The sequence below is a fragment of the Nomascus leucogenys genome, chromosome 18 (assembly GCF_006542625.1).
Source record: "Nomascus leucogenys isolate Asia chromosome 18, Asia_NLE_v1, whole genome shotgun sequence".
NCBI lineage: Eukaryota > Metazoa > Chordata > Mammalia > Primates > Hylobatidae > Nomascus > Nomascus leucogenys.
Window position 1 is genome coordinate 82,224,142 of NC_044398.1, and position 19,169 is coordinate 82,243,310.

General features: G+C 38.0%; 1 protein-coding gene across 2 annotated transcripts in view; it reads left to right on the top strand.

The window, feature by feature from the left end:
- ARHGEF28 (Rho guanine nucleotide exchange factor 28) overlaps positions 1-19,169 on the top strand; it is a 313,004-nt gene that overhangs the window by 206,014 nt on the left and 87,821 nt on the right. For both annotated transcript variants that reach the window (XM_003266061.4, XM_004091242.3), the window contains 3 exons: positions 3,497-3,618; positions 11,381-11,661; positions 17,453-17,660. In XM_003266061.4, the coding sequence (XP_003266109.1) occupies positions 3,497-3,618; positions 11,381-11,661; positions 17,453-17,660 (611 nt within the window). The remainder of the gene's footprint in view (positions 1-3,496; positions 3,619-11,380; positions 11,662-17,452; positions 17,661-19,169) is intronic.

The following is a 19,169-nucleotide window of genomic DNA, read 5'->3' on the forward strand; positions in this document are numbered from 1 at the left end:
TTGATTGAAGGAGAAAGTCTCAGTGTGGTACCCTTGCATCTTTAACATTTCTTGAATCCTTCGGAATCTCCCTTTACAACAAAGAGAGAGCAGGCCTCTCAGACTTTCAGTTTTGATAGTCATTAGTCAGAATCTAATTTCATTGTTTTGTTTGCATGATTTCAGTACATATAATTCCCTTCTTCTTCTTCTTCTTTTTTTTTTTTTGAGATGGAATCTCACTCTGTCGCCAAGGCTGGAGTGCAGTGGTGCAATCTCGGCTCACTGCAACCTCCATCTCTGGGTTCTAGCAATTCTCCTGCCTCAGCCTTCCAAGTAGCTGGGACTACAGGTGTGTGCCACCATGCCCGGCTAATTTTTTATAATTTTTAGTAGAGACAGGGTTTCATCATGTTAGCCAGGATGGTCTCGATCTCCTGACCTTGTGATCTGCCTACCTCAGCCTCCCAAAGTGCTGGGATTATGGCGTGAGCCACTGCACCTGGCCTTCCCTTCTACTTTTGACAGGAATAATATTGGCTTTCTATGTACAGTGGGGATAAGATTTTTCTTAATATTATAGGTATTTTAAAAATTAATTTTATTTAAAGAAAAAAGGTGAGTCCATTTAAAGATGGGTACTAAAGAATATAGGTGAATATATCCATGAAACAATATAGGTGATATGTAAATATGGCAAAATTGTGAATTTGGTAGAAGAATGAGAAAAGCTTGGGAAGTGTTGTTCTAATATCGAATATGGCTGATTTTGTAGAGACCCACAATCTCTTCTTTGAAATTCTTGGGACCAGATTTGTTTTGGAATTCAGAATTTTCAGATCTTTTTGGCCTAGTGTTCATACTAATATGATATGACTCCCATAGGAGACACTGGGGCAATGCTATCATCAAGTGTATCAATATTTCTGCAGCAAAATGTATGACATTGACACCAAGTAGAGCAAATAAAGAATATGCATGGTCCAATGTGGGCTCAGGTCAGATTGTGCCACAGAATATGGTTTTGAACCAAACTTATGGGGAAAATTCTGATTTTCAGAGCTTTCTGGATTTCAGAATTGCAGTTAAGACAATGTAGACTGGCTGGGCGTGCTGGCTCATGCCTGTAATCCCAGCACTTTGGGAGGCCGAGGCGGCTGGATCATGAGGTCAGGAGATTGAGACCATCCTGGCTAACACGGAGAAACCCCGTCTCTACTGAAAAATACAAAAAATTAACTGGTTGTGGTGGTGGGCACCTGTAGTCCTAGCAACTTAGGAGACTGAGGCAGGAGAATGGCGTGAACCGGGGAGGTGGAGCTTGCTGTGAGCCAAGATCATGCCACTGCACCGCACTCCAGCCTGGGCGACACAGCCAGACTCCGTCTCAAAAAAAAAAAAGAAAAAAAGAAATTGCTAAAAGAATACATTGTGTATATAACAAGAAAATGTAGCCAAGCATGGCGGTTCACGCCTGTAATCCCAGCACTTTGGGGGGCTGAGGTGGGCGGATCATGAGATCAGGAGATCAAGACCATCCTGGCCAACATGGTGAAACCCCGTCTCTACTAAAAATACAAAAATTAGCTGGGTGTGGTGGCACCTACCTGTAATCCCAGCTACTCAGGAGGCTGAGGCAGGAGAATTGCTTGAACCAGGGAAGTGGAGGTTGCAGTGAGCTGAGATTGCGCCACTGCACTCCAGCCTGGTGACAGAGCGAAACTCCATCTCAAAAAAAGAAAAAAAAAAAAAAAAAGAAAATGTTTTTCTTTAACACTGTATGTTTCCTCCAGAAGCTTAATGGATCTCACACTTCAGTGTTCTGTGTGGAGAAGAGATAGATTTAGAAGCAGAATCTGAAGCCAGGGCCATTTGACTTGTGAAACTACAATTCATACAACTTTGGAACTTTTATGATGTCCTCATTACTTTCCAAGAAAGAATGGATTCTTTTTTTTGCTCATGGTACATCAGCCCAACAGTTATTAATCTTTTTTTATTTCCTGATTCACTGTCATGGGCTTATCAGGTTTTATGTTATGACATAGATAAGACAGGCAGTGGGACATGTGACATTTCTAATGGAATAACAGCAGTACTATCCCTATGTACCTATTCAAGAAAACTTACTGGGATGTAAGTGAGGATGGCATTTACTATAGGTATAACGTTGACTTTGTCCTGTGAAAGTCATTTACACATACTGAAAATCTGTTATTACCATAACACACTATGGTTAGTATTAATAACCTGGCACTTCACACTGAACATGGTTAAAAATTGCTATCCATAATAATTACAAATATAGTAGTAATTCTGACAAATAATATTTATTGAGCACTTTTTACCAGGCACGTGTCAAGTCTTTACATGTCTGAATGCACTTAATCCTCATAACCACACTATGAGGAAAGCATAATAGTAATCTGCTTTCATGGATGAGGAAACTTTGTGAAGATATCTGGAGGGCTAGTAAACTAGCCAAGGTCACAAGACACAAGGCATTCTAGCTCAAATGTGTTTTATTGCCTTTGACTCTTCATTCTCTACAAACACAGTAACAGCTTAACTCTCTGGGACTCAATTTTAGGCAACCTCATCTATTTGGAACAAAGCTGAGACATGAAAGCAAGCATAAACATTTCTGTAACCAAAATAGAAGACAAATTCTCCACGTGTGAGATTCTGCATTTTAGCAAGCAGTACCGAGCCAGAACTGCTAGGCTGTGTACTCTCTTGGGTCCTTTGATAGAGGGTCATTGAATCTGAGCATGTCAGTGGAAACTGAGGATCACAGTACAGTCACTAATACTTCCAAGTTATTAATAAAGGGAAATTAAGTTTAGTTATCAATAAAGGGAAATGTATAGTTTTTGTTTGTTTGTATTGAGACAGAGTTTCACTCTTGTTGCCTAGGCTGGAGTGCAATGGCATGGTCTCGGCTCACCACAACCTCCACCTCCTGGGTTCAAGTGCTTCTCCTGTGTCAGCCTCCTGAGTAGCTGGGATTACAGGCATGTGCCACCATGCCCAGCTAATTTTGTATTTTTAGTAGAGATGGGGTTTCTCCATGTTGGTCAGGCTGGTCTCGAACTCCTAACCTCAGGTGATCTGCCCGCCTTGGCTTCCCAAAGTGCTGGGATTACAGGCGTGAAACACCATGCCCGGCCTGAAGTTTAGTTACTAATAAAGGGAAATGAAGTTTAATTTAAAAATATAGTAGAAATCGAAAGCAAAGATATAATTGATTTTACAAAGGCCTCTAATGATAGGGAAAATAACGCTTGAAGTGGGCAAATATTTATCTATCTAGAACTTTTCATCCTACGTAAAAATTCTAGATAGCTGAGGTTTGGATATAGATGAAAAATTACTTGCATGTAGATCTTAAAATCTAGCCAAAAGCCATCTTAAAAAATGCACTTGACTTTTTTTCTTATGGTCTAAGAAGGTAAAGCTTGACTGTAAAATAAACCCCTTCTCCTTTATTTGCCCTGTTTTCATCTTTGTACCCTAGATCGCTCCTTCGATGTCCTAAAAAAATCCAAGCCGCCCTCGACATTGCTTGCTGCAGGCCGGCTTTCAGACATGCTGAATGGAGGTGATGAAGTCTATGCTAACTGTATGGTGATTGATCAGGTAAGGCCTAACTGACATTACAGGATGATTTCTATCTCTCTCCAAAACCTGGGTTTGTAAGAAACAGATTCAGCATTGTTGTGTTCCTTTGACAATTTTAGCCTAAGAGCAGCAAAGAGGATGCTGTTGTGGAGTTTCATTGTATGAACATTTAAGCATTTAACTTAGGTGCTTACTTCAGAACACAAGACACCTTACTCAACCCGGAGGCACTGTCAGGGAGGGGTCTTGAGATACTGCCAAATGGGAAGAGTGTGAGAGCTTTTCTTCAGGGCCCAAGTAGGAAATGACAACCGTGCAACAAATGTCTCCTCTACAGCTTTTCAAAAAACAGTATGTATATGACCTGCTTATGCAATATTTGTATTGAAATCCAGCAAATGTAATGAGCAGGTGCTTGGTCCCAGCACCATAGGAAACTGTCACATAAATTACTTGGTTAATCGTTACAACGCATCTATTAACATGTAGTAAGATTGTAGAGCTTTCATATTAATACAGAATGGTATCATATTAATACAGAATGGTATCATATTATAAGGAAGCCGGAATCCTTTGGAACTTTCCACCCAGTCCCTGATAGAGACTTTTGAGTTAAATCTCACAGAAGCAGATGGTTTGAATGTGCTGGCTTCTTCTTGTCTTTTTTCTTTTCTCTAGCTCAGTGATCTTCAAATTTGAGTATTTGTAAAAATTATAGATCTAAAGATTTCTACACACTAATATATGGAGGATTTAAGGGATTTTCAAGGGTAGTTTTGACAACACAATGTCTGCCTTATAAACTGACTTTAAAACTTAATCCCCATATAAGATCCACCCTATCTACTCACTGAGCAGGAAGACATTTAACCCTTTTATGTTGTTAGTATGCATGTATTTTACCCTATTTATAGATATATTCTGTGATCTGAACTTTTTTTTTCCCATCTAGATGTGCTACTAAATTTCAGCCCTTTAGTAGCACATCTCTGCATTTTCCTTTTGTATTACAAAGCACTGTTATATCAAATGCAGCACAGATTGGGATGGTAGTCATAATGACAGAGAAACCAATAAATCAGAATGGACTTCAGCTGTAAATAACTGGTATCGTTGTTTTGGTATAAACTAACTAAATGTCAGTCTTAGTTATAGAAATCAAGAATGGGTCATGGAGTGTAGGACACAGTGGGAGTTCTGAGGTGATGTTCAAGATACAGGGTGTGTTAGTCTCTTCCCACACTGCTATGGAGAAATACCTGAGACTGGGTAATTTATAAAGAAAAGAGGTTTAATTCACTCACACTTCTGCATGGCTGAGGAGACCTCAGGAAACTTACAATAATGGCGGAAGGCACCTCTTCACAGGGCAGCAGGAGAGAAAATGAGTGGGGAGTGAAGAGGGAAGCCCCTTATAAAACCATCAAATCTCGTGAGAACTCACTCACTGTGGCGAGAACAGCATGGGGAAAACCACCCCCATGATTCCATTATCTCCACCTGGTCCCGCCCTTGACACGTGGGAATTATTATAATTCAAAGTGAGATTTGGATGGGAACACAGAGCCAAACCATACCACAGGGTAATTGGACTTGGTGTGTTCTAGCCATGTTCTGGTATTTATTTATTCTTTTCCAGCTTTATTAAGGTATAATGAACAAATAGAAATTATATATATTTAAAGTATACAATGTAATGTTTTGATACATGTACATATTATGAAATAGTGACCACAATCAAGCTAATTAAGCACATATATCATCTCACATACTTATTTGTTTTTGTAGTGAGAATACTTAAGATCTACAGCAAACTTCAAGTACAAAATGCATTATTAACTGTAGTCACCATGTTGTACATTAGGTCTCAAGAACTTACTCATTGTGTAACTGAATGTTTGTACCCTTTGACCAACACTTCACCATTTCCCCCACCCTCCAACCCCTAGTAACCACCCTTCTACTCACTGTTTCTATGAGTTTGACTTTTTTACATTCCACATATAAGTCAGATCATACAGTATTTGTTTTTCTGTGTTTGGCTTTTTTTACTTAGCATAATGTCTTCCAGATTCATCCATGTTGTCATAAATGGCAGGATTTTTTTTTTCTAGGGCTGAATAATATTCCTGTGTGTGTGTGTGTGTGTGTGTGCGCATGTGTGTGTTTGTGTGTGCATGTATATGGAATCTGTCACATTTAGGTCAATGGTGGAGTGCATATGCAAAGGTGATCCCATAAGATTATAATACCATATTTTTACTATACTTTTTCTATATTTAGATACACAAGTACTTGCCATTGTGTCCCAGTTGCCTACAGTATTCAGTATAGTAACATGCTGTATAGATTTGTAGCTTAGGAGAAATAGGCTATACCATATAGCCTAGGTTTGTAGAAGGCTATACTACCAGGTTTGTGTTAGTACACTCTATGATGGTTGCACAATAACCAGATAACCTGAGGATGCATTTCTCAGAACATATCTCCATACTTAAGTGAGGAATGACTGTACTTATCCTTGGAATCTCCAAAGTGATAGTCTTTTGTATGCTAATGAGATGACTGGTAGCTGGCAGCCCCTAGGTAGTTTCAGGATGTGGGCTGGTCACAGGAAAGGCCAAGGCAGGATTACAGGATTGGGATTTTCAGCTCCACCTACCAGCATCCACGGAGGGAGGAGGGCTGAAGGTTAAATTGATCACTAATGACTAATAATTTAACCAATTGTGCCTGCATAATGAAGCTTCCATAAAAACCCAAAAGGACTGGGTTCAAGAGATTCTGGATAGCTGAATACATGGGGGTTCCTGGAGGGTGGTGCATTTGTGGAAGGCGTGGAAGCTCTGTGCCCCTTCCGGAGTTCCTTGCCCTAAGCATCTCTTCCATCTGGCTGTTCTCTGTATGTTTTGTAATATTCACTATAATAAACCAGGAAATGTAAGTGTTTCCCTGAGTTCTGTGAGCTGCTCTAGCAAATTGATTGAACCTGAGGAGGGGCTGTGGGAACCCCATTTTATAGCTGGTTGATAAAAGAATCTGGAGCTTGTGATTGTCATTGGAAGTGGCGGGGAGTCTTGTGGGACTGAGCCCTGTGGGACCTGACTCCATCTCCAGGTTGATAGTGCCAGAATTGAATTGAACTGAATTAGAGGAAATTCAGTGGTAGATTGCTTCCTTGCTGCATGTTGGGGGAAAACCCCACACATTTAGTCACAGAAGTGTTCTGTGTTGATTATTGAGTGACAGAATAGAAAAAACATGTTTTTATCCCTGTATTTTCAGAAAATCACATGTGCCACATTTTCTTTATTCATCTGTTGATGGACACTTAGGTTGATTCCATCTCTTGGCTACTGTGAATAGTGCTGCAGTGAACATGGGAGTGCAGACATCTCTTTGGGATAGTGATTCTGTTTCCTTTGGATATATACCCAGAGGTGGGATTGCTGGATCATATGGTAGTTGTATTTTAATTTTTAAAGGAACTTTCATACTGTTTTCCACTGTGGCTGTGCTGATTTACATTCCCAACAGTGTATAAGAATTCCCTTTATCCACATCCTTGCCAGCATTTTTTTTTTTGTCCTGTTGGTAATAGCCATTCTAACAAGTGTGAGGTGATATCTCATTGTAGTTTTGTTCATTTTTCTGATGATTAGTGATGTTGAGCACTTTTGCATATACCTATTGGCCATTTGTGTGTGTCATTTTTTGGGAAAATGTCTATTCAAGTACTTTATTTTTAAATCTGGTTATTTGTGGTTTTTTTTTTTTTTTTTTTGCTATTGAGTTGCATGAGTTCCTTACATATTTTGGGTATTAACTCCATATCAGATGCATGGTTTGTAAATATCTTCCCCAATTCCATAAGTTGCTGTTTTATTTTGCTGTTTCCTTTGCTGTGCAGAGATTTTTTGGTTTGATGTAGTCACACTTATTTATTTTGCTTTTCTTGCTTGTGCTTTTAGTGTCACATCCAAAAAATAACCGCCAAGACCAAAGTCAAGGAGTTTTTCCTCTATGCTTCCTCCTAGGAGTTTTATGGCATCATGTTTTATGTTAAAGGCTTTATTGCATTTTGAGTTGATATTTGTATATGTTGTAATATGGGGATCCAGTTTCATTTTTTTGCATGTAGCTATCGAGTTTTCCTAGTATCGTTTATTGAAGGATCTATCTTTTCTCCATTGTGTATTTTTAGCACATTTGTTGAAGATTAATTGACTGCATTTATGTGTGGGTTTATTTCTGGACTTTCTATTCTGTTCCATGTGCCCATGTGTCTGTTTTTATGTCAGTACTATAATGTTTTGATTACCATATCTTTGTAATATAATTTTAAGTTAGGCAGTGTGATGCTTCTGACTTTGTTCTTGCTAAAGATTGCTTGAGCTCTTCTGGGTCTTTTGGGATTCCATACAAATTTCTGGATTTTTTTTCTATTTCTGTGAAAAATTGCCATTGTAATTTTGACAGAGATTACATAGAATCTGTAGTTCACTTTGGGTAGTATAGATATTTTGACAACATGAATTCTTCCAATCCATGAACATAGGATATCTTTCATATGAATTATTGTAATCTGTGGACATAGGATATCTTCCCATTTATTTGTGTTGCTTCAATTTCTTTCATTTATGTTTTATAGTTTTCAGTTATATATTTTTGTCATGTTTTGATTTTAATAGGTTTATTCTGTTGCCATATTTTCTTAGCTGTTTAAATAAAATACTTCTTGAGCCCTTATTTTTTTTGTTCTGAGCCTTGGTGAATACTATATAGTATTTCCATTTACCTCAAGTAACTAAAATTGTAAATTACTCAATATTATGTGGGGAAAACTAAATATATTATGCTTTTATATGTTCTCAGATAAATTAAAAATGCAAAATTTACCAAACCAATGGTTTGGTAAATAAAAGGTTAGGATATAATTTTCTTTCTCTTTCTTTCTTTCTCTTTCTTTCTTTCTTTCTTTCTTTCTTTCTTTCTTTCTTTCTTTCTTTCTTTTTCTCTCTCTCTTTCTTTCTTTCTTTTGTTTTGTTTTGTTTTTTTGAGACAGAGTCTTGCTGTGTCATCCAGGTGGGAGTGTAGTGGTGCCATCTTGGCTCACTGCAACCTCCACCCCCCAGGCTCAAGCAGTTCTTGTGCCTTAGCCTCTAGAGTAGCTGGGATTACAGGTGTGCACCATGACACCCAGCTAATTTTGGTATTTTTAAAAGAGACAGTTTCACCATGTTGGCCAGGCTGGTCTTGAAATCTTGGCCTCAAGTGATCTGCCCACCTTGGCCTCCCAAGTACTGGGCTTACAGGCATGAGCTACTACACCCGGCCAAGGTATAATTTTTATTTTGGAATATTCTGGGTGAGAGAAGTATTGCTTTAATGATGTGAAGCCAAAAAGAAAAAAAAAGTGAAGCATACATTTAGAGAGAACTCAAATGAGTTAATTCAACAAACTGAAACATAGCAGACTGCCAAGTTGTGCATTGAAAACTGAGAAATAAAACTAAATCTGCAACGAAATCACAAAGTCCATTATATTAGCATAGTACTTTTTTTTATTGCTCCTATATCTATTTGAATAGCAAGGACAATGTAAGGAGTTCAAATTCTGCATATTTAAAATGCTTTCTGGCAATATCTGAAAATAATCTTATCTAATTTTCTTTATCTTCCTCAACCTGGCAAGGAAACCTAAAAACATTACTAGCTTATATTAATGTTTCCCATTAATTTTCAAGGTTATCAACCTTCCTGTTGAGAAAATTCACATGATGAAAATTACTTTGAAAATTTCTGTCATATAAACTACTTTGAAAAAAACAGTTGTTTCATAATTTCAGTACAGAGAATCACTGTATACCCTTTACTCAAATTCCTCAAATGGTAATATTTTACTACATTTTACGTTGTCATTCCCTGAGTGGGTGGTTATGTATACATGCTAATAGTTAAATTTTGTCTATAAATATTTCTTAACCATTTGAGAATAAATGAAAAATATGGTGCTCCTTTACCCCTTAATCTTTCATGGTGTATTTTCCTAAAAACGTGGATAGTTTCTTACATAAGCACAGTACAGTTACCAAAATCATAAAATTATTATTGATACAATACTATTAGCTATCTCCAGACCTTATTCAATTTTAGCGAGTTGTCCCAATAATGTTCTCTGTGGCAAAAGAAAATTCCATTACATGTGTTGCTTATAGTTGTTGTGTCTCTGTAGTCTCCTTTAATCTGGGACAGTTCCTCAGTCTTTGTGTTTTCTGGTGTTGATATTTTAAAAGAATCAGACCAGTATTTTTGTTCTTGTGTTTTGCTAGAGTGTCTTTCAGTTTTGGTTTATCTGATATTTCCTTATAATTGGATTCAGGTTAGGCATGTTTGGCAGGAATACTACGGAAGTGATGATGGGTGCTTCTCAGTGCATTGTATCAGGAGGCATAGGACATCAATTTTTCCCATTACTGGTGATTTTATTAATATCTTTCATCTGCCAAGTTCCTTTTATAGTAAAATTACTGTTTTTAAAAAAATTATTAAGTATCATGTCAGGAGATATTTTAAGCCCTTGTAAATATCCTGTTGATATTTACATTAGACTTTCACCCATTAATTAAGCATTCATTAACGGTTTTTGCTTTAATAAATTATGAGGATGCTCGATGATTTAGGATTCTAACATTTTCCCTTTTGCTTCTTTTTCCCTTCACTGCTCTATCTCCAAATGGTGTTACTGTCTTCCTTTTTACTGTCCTCACCCCCAGACATGATGCCTTTTGATGACCGCCACCTCAAATCACGAGTGCTTAAAAGTATGCCTTTCTTAGAGCAGGTGCTTTGATCAGCTAGGAGTCTTTTTCATGCATGTGGGTTGGGCTTTCTCTTTCTGGGGAGGATTTTTAAGTAAGTCTTAGGCCCTCCAGAAGTTCCGTCCTTTCTCTGCCATTCAGATTTTCCTGACTCCCCTTACTCTCCGCAGTCTTACAGCAGGAGCACGAGGGTGTACCTGCTGGATTTGCTGTTGATTTTATTATTTATAGGTAATTATTATTTGAAATTTGGGCATTTTCTTTCTTCTAATGATGCTATGTACATGCACTTTATGTAGCTTTATTTGCTCTTTTTGTTTGGTGTTGCTTTTTGTGAGACTCAGCTTTATGTGACCACTATTACCTTGGTACCCAGATTCCTATGAGCTACTTTTTGAATAAAGCTGTATAGTCTTTAGTTTTTTCCTCAAGTATTTAAAACATTTCCCCCTCATTTTGATTCAGTGGTTCATAAAATGTTAGAGGCATAATCAGCTTCTGGTTTTGTAATAAAGGAACAACTTTATAAAATACTCAGTTGGTCTTCCTTTTTGTGAATTATAGGATAGCTGCCATGTGAACAAAAACATATAAAATAATTCTCTGTTTACATAAAACAAGAGTCTCACTCTGTAACCCAGGCTAGAGTGCACTGGCACAATCTCTGCTCATTGCAACGTCTGCCTCCCATTCAGGCCATTCTCCTGCTTCAGTCTCTGAGTAGCTGGGATTACAGGCGCCCGCCACCATACCCTGGCTAATTTTTGTATTTTTATTAGAGACGGGGTTTCACCATGTTGGCCAGGCTAGTCTCAAACTCCTGACCTCAAGTGATCTGCCAGCCTTGGCCTCCCACCACGCCTGGCCAGAAGTTTTTAAATTGGGAAAATTTTATTAATTCTTAGCTAGGCCAATCTTACCTGCTTTTACTCAGGAAATGTTTTTCTTTCAACTTCCAGGTTGGTGATTTGGATATCAGCTATATTAATATAGAGGGAATCACTGCCACTACCAGCCCTGAATCCAGAGGTTGCACTCTGGGGCCTCAGAGCAGCAAACACACCGTTCCTACAGAAACCAGCCCCAGTGTGTACCCACTTAGTGAAAATGTCAAAGGGACAGCACACACTGAAGCCCAGCGGTCCTTCATGTCACCATCGAGTTCGTGTGCTTCCAACTTGAATCTTTCTTTTGGTTGGCATGGATTTGAAAAGGAACAAAGTCATCTAAAGAAAAGAAGGTAAGATTCTATATTGTAGAGGAAAACTGTAGAAAATCAAAGAACCTTATAGGTAGACTTCAAAAATTCTAGTTTTAAACTTTTTATTGTCTCTACCACTTTTATCTGCCCATCAAAATGTTGTCCCCTTTTAGGTTCCTGTATTCATTGATTTGAAAGTAAGACACTTAAGAAAACTGACTAAACTATGATAAAGGAAAACCACGATGAGATACCAGTTTATACTCACTTGACTGGCAAAAATTTAAAAATCTAGCAATCCCATGTTTTGGTGAGAATGTATAACATGGAAATTCCTGCATAAAGATGATAGGAGAGAAAATTGTGTAACTTGGGAAAATAATTTGACATTATCTTGTAAAGTCAAATATGCATTTTCCTCTTGTGTACTAGGAGACCTATATGGAGTATTATTATAGCAGCAGGAAATAACCCAAATGTGGAATAAGTAAATTATATATAGTTACACAATAGAATGCTGTACAGTAATGAAAATGAATTAGCTACAATTACATCTGCATGCATAATAACAGACCTTAGAAGCATGAAGAAACAAAAAAAGCCCCGAAATACTTGTTAGATTTCATTTTTATAAAATGCAAATTAAACAATATATTATTATAGGGCACCTACCTGTGTGCATAAGCTATAAAGAAAAACAAGAGGCCAGGCGTGGTGGCTCACGCCTGTAATCCCAGCACTTTGGGAGGCCAAGGCAGACAGAACGCTTGAGCTCAGGAGCTCAAGTCCAGCCTGTGCAACATGGTAAAACCCCATCTCTACCAAAAATACAAAAATTAGCTGGGCGTGGTGGCACGCACATGTGGTCCTGATACTTGGCAGGTTGGGGTGGGAGGATTGCTTGAACCTGGGAGGCAGAAGTTGCAGTGAGCCAAGACGGTACCACTGAACTCCAACCTGGGTGACAGAGTGAGACCTGTTTCAAAAAGAAGAAAAAAAAAACAAAAAAAAGAGAGAAAAAGAAAAACAAAATAATGAAGGGGAAAAAATTCCTAAATTCAAAGTAGTTGTTACATCTAGGGAAGGAAATAGGGAAATGAGAATGGAATGAATCATAACAGTTTCCATGGTAGATGGCCGTATCCAAGTTTCAAGTTGGATGGTCTCATGAATGTTTGTTTTATTTAACATAATATGTATTTTATATTTTACGTAAAATTTATCTTATATTTATTTTACTTTCAGTTACCTTATATTTTCTTGTATATATAAGAAGTCATTAAAATGATAGTTTCATTGCATCTGATATTACATATATTAGTGTGTGTGCACACGTGTGTGTCCATATCTGTATATCTGTATCTGTCTATCTGATTGTCTATTTTCTTTAGGGAACAGGCCAGTTGCCACTAATTGCATTTTATCCTGTTGATCACACTTTCCTTAGGGAGTAGCTTATTTTTTCCCCATATCCTACCCATGTGATTATGTGTTCATTTTCACATATAAAATGAATCAAAGTGAACATAAAATACACACACATATGTGACTATGTATATAAATATTTCTCTATGAATGAACATGCACATAGGTGAATGAGTATTCAGCAGAGTTAATATAGAGGGGAGAGAAAGGTAGAGGAACCAGCAATCAGTAGGTGTCCATCACTGAGATACAGCATAATATGCAATTTGAGGTTGTAAAACTTTAGCACATGTTGGTACCAAGGGTTATGTGTGATGTGTAAATAATAAAAGATTTGCTTTAGATTTATACTTTGTGAATTATGGTTTTGTAGATGCTGGGTAGTCACTGCTATAATTTGAAGTGATAGGCTAATTTGAACTGTCCACACGTCTGCTTGGGACAAGACACTGCCAGTCCACACAAGATTCTGTACAGTTTTGCAAAAATAAATTGAGCTATGTGTGATAAATGCATTCTAGTGGATCTTTAAGATCTGTCAAGTGGTCAGGTATGGTGGCTCACACCTGCAATCCCAGCACTTTGGGAGGCCGAGGCAGGTGGATCACCTGAGGTCAGGAGTTCGAGACCAGCCTAGGCGGCCAACATGGTGAAACTCCATCTCTACTAAAAATACAAAAATTAGCTGGGCATGGTGGCACACATCTGTAATTTCATCTACTCAGGGGAGGGGCTGAGGCAGGCTAATTGCCTGAACCCGGGAGGCAGAGATTTCAGTGAGCAGAGATGGCACTACTGCACTCCAGCCTGGGGGACGGAGCGAGACTCTGTCTTAAAAATAAATAAATAAATAAAAGTCTGTCACGTGTGTGAGCTCCCAGATCTCAAGAGATAAATAAGTTCTTTAGAAGAAGTCCTCTAGGAATATAGCATGGAAAAGACACAAATGGTCTCTCTGTTTTATTGATACTTATGCAGATACTTGCAGAGTATCTAAATTATACTTTCTGATCATGGTCTTGTCTTGGAAAGTTTAAACATTTCACAGCTACAGATAGAATTTTTCCTCTGTAGAATATAATTTAGACAAAATATCTGTTCTGAGTACAGGTAATTAGAAGACTCTGTGAAGATGTCACTGCTCGGGGGAAAGGGAGGAAGCCAGGAGAGGAAGGAGAAGCCATTCTACAGAAAAGCTTTCTGGCTGGTTCCACGAGCTGACTTCATCTCCTTTGCCCTCCCTGTCCTCTGAAAAAATGTAGGAATGAAGGGAGAGAAGTCGCAATCCTTGGAAAGCCCTAGGGTGGCTGTGGGTCCCTTCCTTCAGTGGATGTTGTGGTAGGAAGCACAGTTGATAACAAATTCAAAGTGAAATGCACTTAATTTGTTCATAAGCAGATAATAGCCCTAGAGCCTGGAAACTTCTAATGAAGGAGAAATTTGGGGGCACACATTAAAAACTGGAGTTAGTATAAGGACATAGCTGACTGGGACCTGAGTCCTAAGTTTTCTAGAGTTTAAAAGAATATTTTGGTGAAACTAAAATATGTATACTATATAACCATTGTGTTATATTATTTAAATGTAATAACTGTTTTGAGAAGCCACAAAGGGAAGATAAGTAATAAAACATTAATTTAAAAATACTGTACAGCAAAAAATTAAGCAGTAGACAAGTGTTTGTTTCATTCTAAAGCTTGTATCTTTCAAACCTTTTTAAAAAACTACAGAGTAAGAAATGCATGTCACACCATCAACGTCCCCTATCTCCCATAAAATTTAAGTGAAGTCTTATAAAATGATATGTGCAACATATTCTGATATTTTCTATTCTATATTATTTTTTAAAAAACTCTAGTTACAACCTAATGAACTGTTTTCTTATCCCACTACTGGGAATTAGAAAAATAATATTGTAAAACAAGAACCTAGAGGTTATCCTGAAGAATATTGCCTGTGCCACCAATATCTTAGGTTAATAGCTTAACAAATAAAAGTAGTAGCCCCATTTGAATGAATAGAAACAATGTTTTATAGTATGCAAAATAAAATACTGATACTTCTAGGATGTATTCAGAGTGATGATGAAATGCTGTCTGTAACTGGAAAGGCTTGTGTTAAAATCGGATATTATTGCGGGCTGCCAATCATTTGAAGAACTATTTTCCACTAGTACGGAGATCACAAGTTGAAAGACAAGTGCTGAGGTACAAGACATCAGCAAGCTTCAACCCGCCTTAAAGTCTCCTTCCATCTCAGATTGTTGTACTAGGAAACCACATAGCAACTTGAAATACCTGTAATTATTAGATTAGTACAAAAACCACAATTACTTTTGCACCAACATAATACATTTACCGGAGCATTTAAAGCACCAGCATTTACCAGGAAGATATTCTTAACATGAAGTTTCAGTGTTTTATGAGAAATAGTCGAATAGACTCCATGATATTTGGGTGTCTAATTGAGGTAAAGAGTGAAGTCCACTTCCAATGTGTGCTCTTCTTCTCAATGCCAAGGCCTTCACCTTGGCCCTCAATGAGTTCCCAAAGGAGAAAACCCCACTTTGGAAATCCTTGGTGGTGCCAGCCAGGGCTTCTTCTCACTGCTGGGTTTTCTGGTACCCAGTAGTGCCTGTGAAAGGGTTCAGGGTTAGAAACTGCTCTGTGTTTGCATTAGAGGCATAGTAGAGTAAGACCAGGACTCATACTACGTATTCAGTTAACTTACTGTGTCCATTAAATAGCCTATGGTTTTTTTAAAAAAATAACTTAACAGTTTAATTCAAAGTTTCATTTTCTGGTTCTTGTATTTCAAAATCAAGACAGTTTCATTGTTTCATTATTAAAATTATAACTCCAGAACTGTAACAACCAAAAAAAAAAAAAAACCACAAAACCCACATTTGAAATGCTTCGTGCATTAACATGCACCCAGGAAAGCTGTTGGCCTCCAAGTTTGAATCATTTAAAACGTAATGTTATGGAATAGACCTGGGACATAGAAGGTCAAATTCTTTCCTTTTAATTTCATGGTTTATTAAAGTTAAATGAGGAAAAAAGTTGTTGTCAAGCAGAATTACTACCTGGTTCTAAGGTAGAGTTTTCAAAGGAATCTTTTTTTTTTTTTTTTTTTTTTTTTTTTTTTTTTTTTTTTTTTTTTTTGAGATGGAGTCTTGCTCTGTCGCCCAGGCTGGAGTGCAGTGGTGCAATCTTGGCTCACTGCAAGATCTGCCTCCTGGGTTCACACCATTCTCCTGCCTCAGCATCCCAAGTAGCTGGGATTACAGGCGCCTGCCACAACAGCTGGCTAATTTTTTGTATTTTTAGTAGAGACGTGGTTTCACCATGCTAGCCAGGATGGTCTGAATCTCTGACCTTGTGATCCGCCCACCTCGGCCTCCCAAAGTGTTGGGATTACAGGCGTGAGCCACCCACCGCGCCCAGCCTCGGAATCATCTTTTTTTAACCTCTAAAAATGATCATTTAGTATGACATGTTTGGGACATTGTACGACTCACTTCTGAACTGTGTCTTGACATGGCCCTGGGGTGGATGGGTGGGACCTTCACACATCTCTCCTTGGTGTGCCTCTGCCCTCCTGAGCTTCCCAGCTGAGGGACAGGGGAGAGAATGACACTTCTGCAGCTTAGTCACATGCAAGTCCCCCCCCCCAGAGGCTTCCCTGCAAACAGCCCAGTGGCTCTGTTTCCACCAGCATGTAAAATATCTGATGGGTTACCATTTGGGACTTGCGATATCAATAATTATATTTTCAAAACAGAATTGGTGAGGTTAGTACTAACTCAAACCAGCTTTTGTTTCTTCAGGCATTTGAAATGTCTTTTGCCCCAGTCGTGGCGGCTCACTCCAGCAATCCCAGCAGTTTGGGAGACTGAGGTGGGTGCATCCATTGAGCCCAGGAGTTTGAGACCAGCCTGGGCAACATGGCAAAAAACACAAAAATCACAAAAATTAGCCGGGCATGGCGGCGCACGCCTGTAGTCCCAGCTACTCTGAAGGCTGAGGTGGGAGGATCGTTTGAGCCTGGGAGACAGAGGTTGTAGTGAACCAAGATCGTGTCACTGCACTCCAGCCTGGGCAACAAGAACAAAACTGTCAAAACTGTCTCAAAAAAAATTAAAAAATAAGAAAGAAAATGAAAGAAAGAAATGGCTTTTGCTAGGTAGGAATGTTCATTTGGGGTAACATAAAATTTTGTTTAAAAAGAGATTTGGAGGGAGGAGAAAAAGGCTAAGTAAATACTAGTTGGAAATTAAATGAATACCTATTGTACCGCACCACCCCGCCCCTCAGTGAAAGAACCTGAATTCAGAGAAGTAGCAACCAATGACACTCTGTGTCCTTCCTTGCTTCTTTACTTACTTGCTGGCTTTGTGCTTTAGTTCTAGCCTTGATGCCTTGGACGCCGACAGTGAAGGGGAAGGGCATTCTGAGCCATCGCACATCTGTTACACTCCAGGGTCTCAGAGCTCCTCAAGAACTGGGATTCCAAGTGGGGATGAATTGGACTCTTTTGAGACTAACACTGAACCGGATTTTAATATCTCCAGGGCTGAATCACTTCCTCTATCAAGTAATCTACAGTCGAAGGTATTCTTATTGGTATTAATTCGGTATATTGCAAGTGTGGAGAACATGTTGTCTACGTTTACCCATCTGTATCTGAAAGACATATTATATTTTATTCATACATATGAACTATTTTTTTGAGACCCATGTGATATATAATTGAGTCTGTCTTTTTAATCTTTCCCACTCTGTTTTAATTTTTAGAATCTTTACTCAAAATGGCTGATTTACATTTTCATTAATTCACCATGAGTACATACCATCTTTCTTTCACATTCTTGGAAAATTTTATCATTTTACAATGATTTCTCCCATCATCTCTTAAGCAAAGGGAGAAAAACTGATAGTATTAAATGAGTTTAAGTGATCAAACTTGTTTTGCTCACATAAATAATTGCGTGGCCCTGATAATGAGGTAAATGATGTTAATAAGGTAGAAGTGATATTTATTGAGCATTTCTGGCTGTTTGAACTAATCTGGAACATCACAATTTTGTCAACTTTTCCATAGTAGCCAGATTTTCTCTTGTTGGCTATTTCACATTGGAGTTTCATTTAGGTGTGCTTGTTTTTTTGTTATTTATTCACTTATTTATTTATTAAAAAACTACGTTCCTCTGAATGTAAGAAAGCCCTTTTGTGTTTGAACATATTTTTTTTTCCTATTTGATTTGTTATTTTCTACTTGTTTTCTTCTTCAGTTTACCTATTACTGTAAAACAATGTGTGCTATGGCAAAACTTCTCTTTCTAACATATGGTTGTTATGATAATACCTTATTTTTGTAGCATGCCCTACAATATACAAAATATGTTTTATGTATGTACAAAATATATAATTGCCTCATAACTCACCTATTACATAAGTAGTGCTTTTATTTAATTTTATTTTTTGAGTAGATGAGATTCTGGAAAGGTTAGAGTTTTGTCCAGCTTTGTATCACCAGCTTGGTGATAGACTCAGAACTCAATTCTGGGTCTTTTGAGCACAGATCCTGCATCCTCTACCCTCTGCTCTAAGACCTGTAGAGCTGCCATAATCTTTTGCATCTGAAGGTCATGTTATATTTCTGGATAATGAGAAATTTGTATGGTTGTTATGTAGATACTTCTTAGTTTTGCATGTTGAGTGGAATTGTGAAAAGTTCATCATTACTTGGATGAAAAATAATCCAGTCTTTTGAAACAGTTTCATGTTGCTCATTTTTAGGAAGAATCTGAACATAAATATATCTGCCTTGCCTCTGTAATTACCCAGTATAACTTATTGCCAAAGTTTTGGACAATTTTCAAAGTTCCATTGTCATGACAAATGGTTACCACGTATACATGACTTTGAGGAGGGCCCTTAGTGGCCAGCTCACTGTTTAGGGTTATAGGACAACTTGGGTTGGGCTTCTTGCCATCCAGGCCCAGTAGGTGCTCCCTAATAAGATAGGAGCCACAGCCCAAGGCCCTTTGAAACAAGGTCAGGCTTCTATTTTTCACCTTTCCTCCAGGCTCCTTAACTAAACTAATGAAGTTAGGGTAA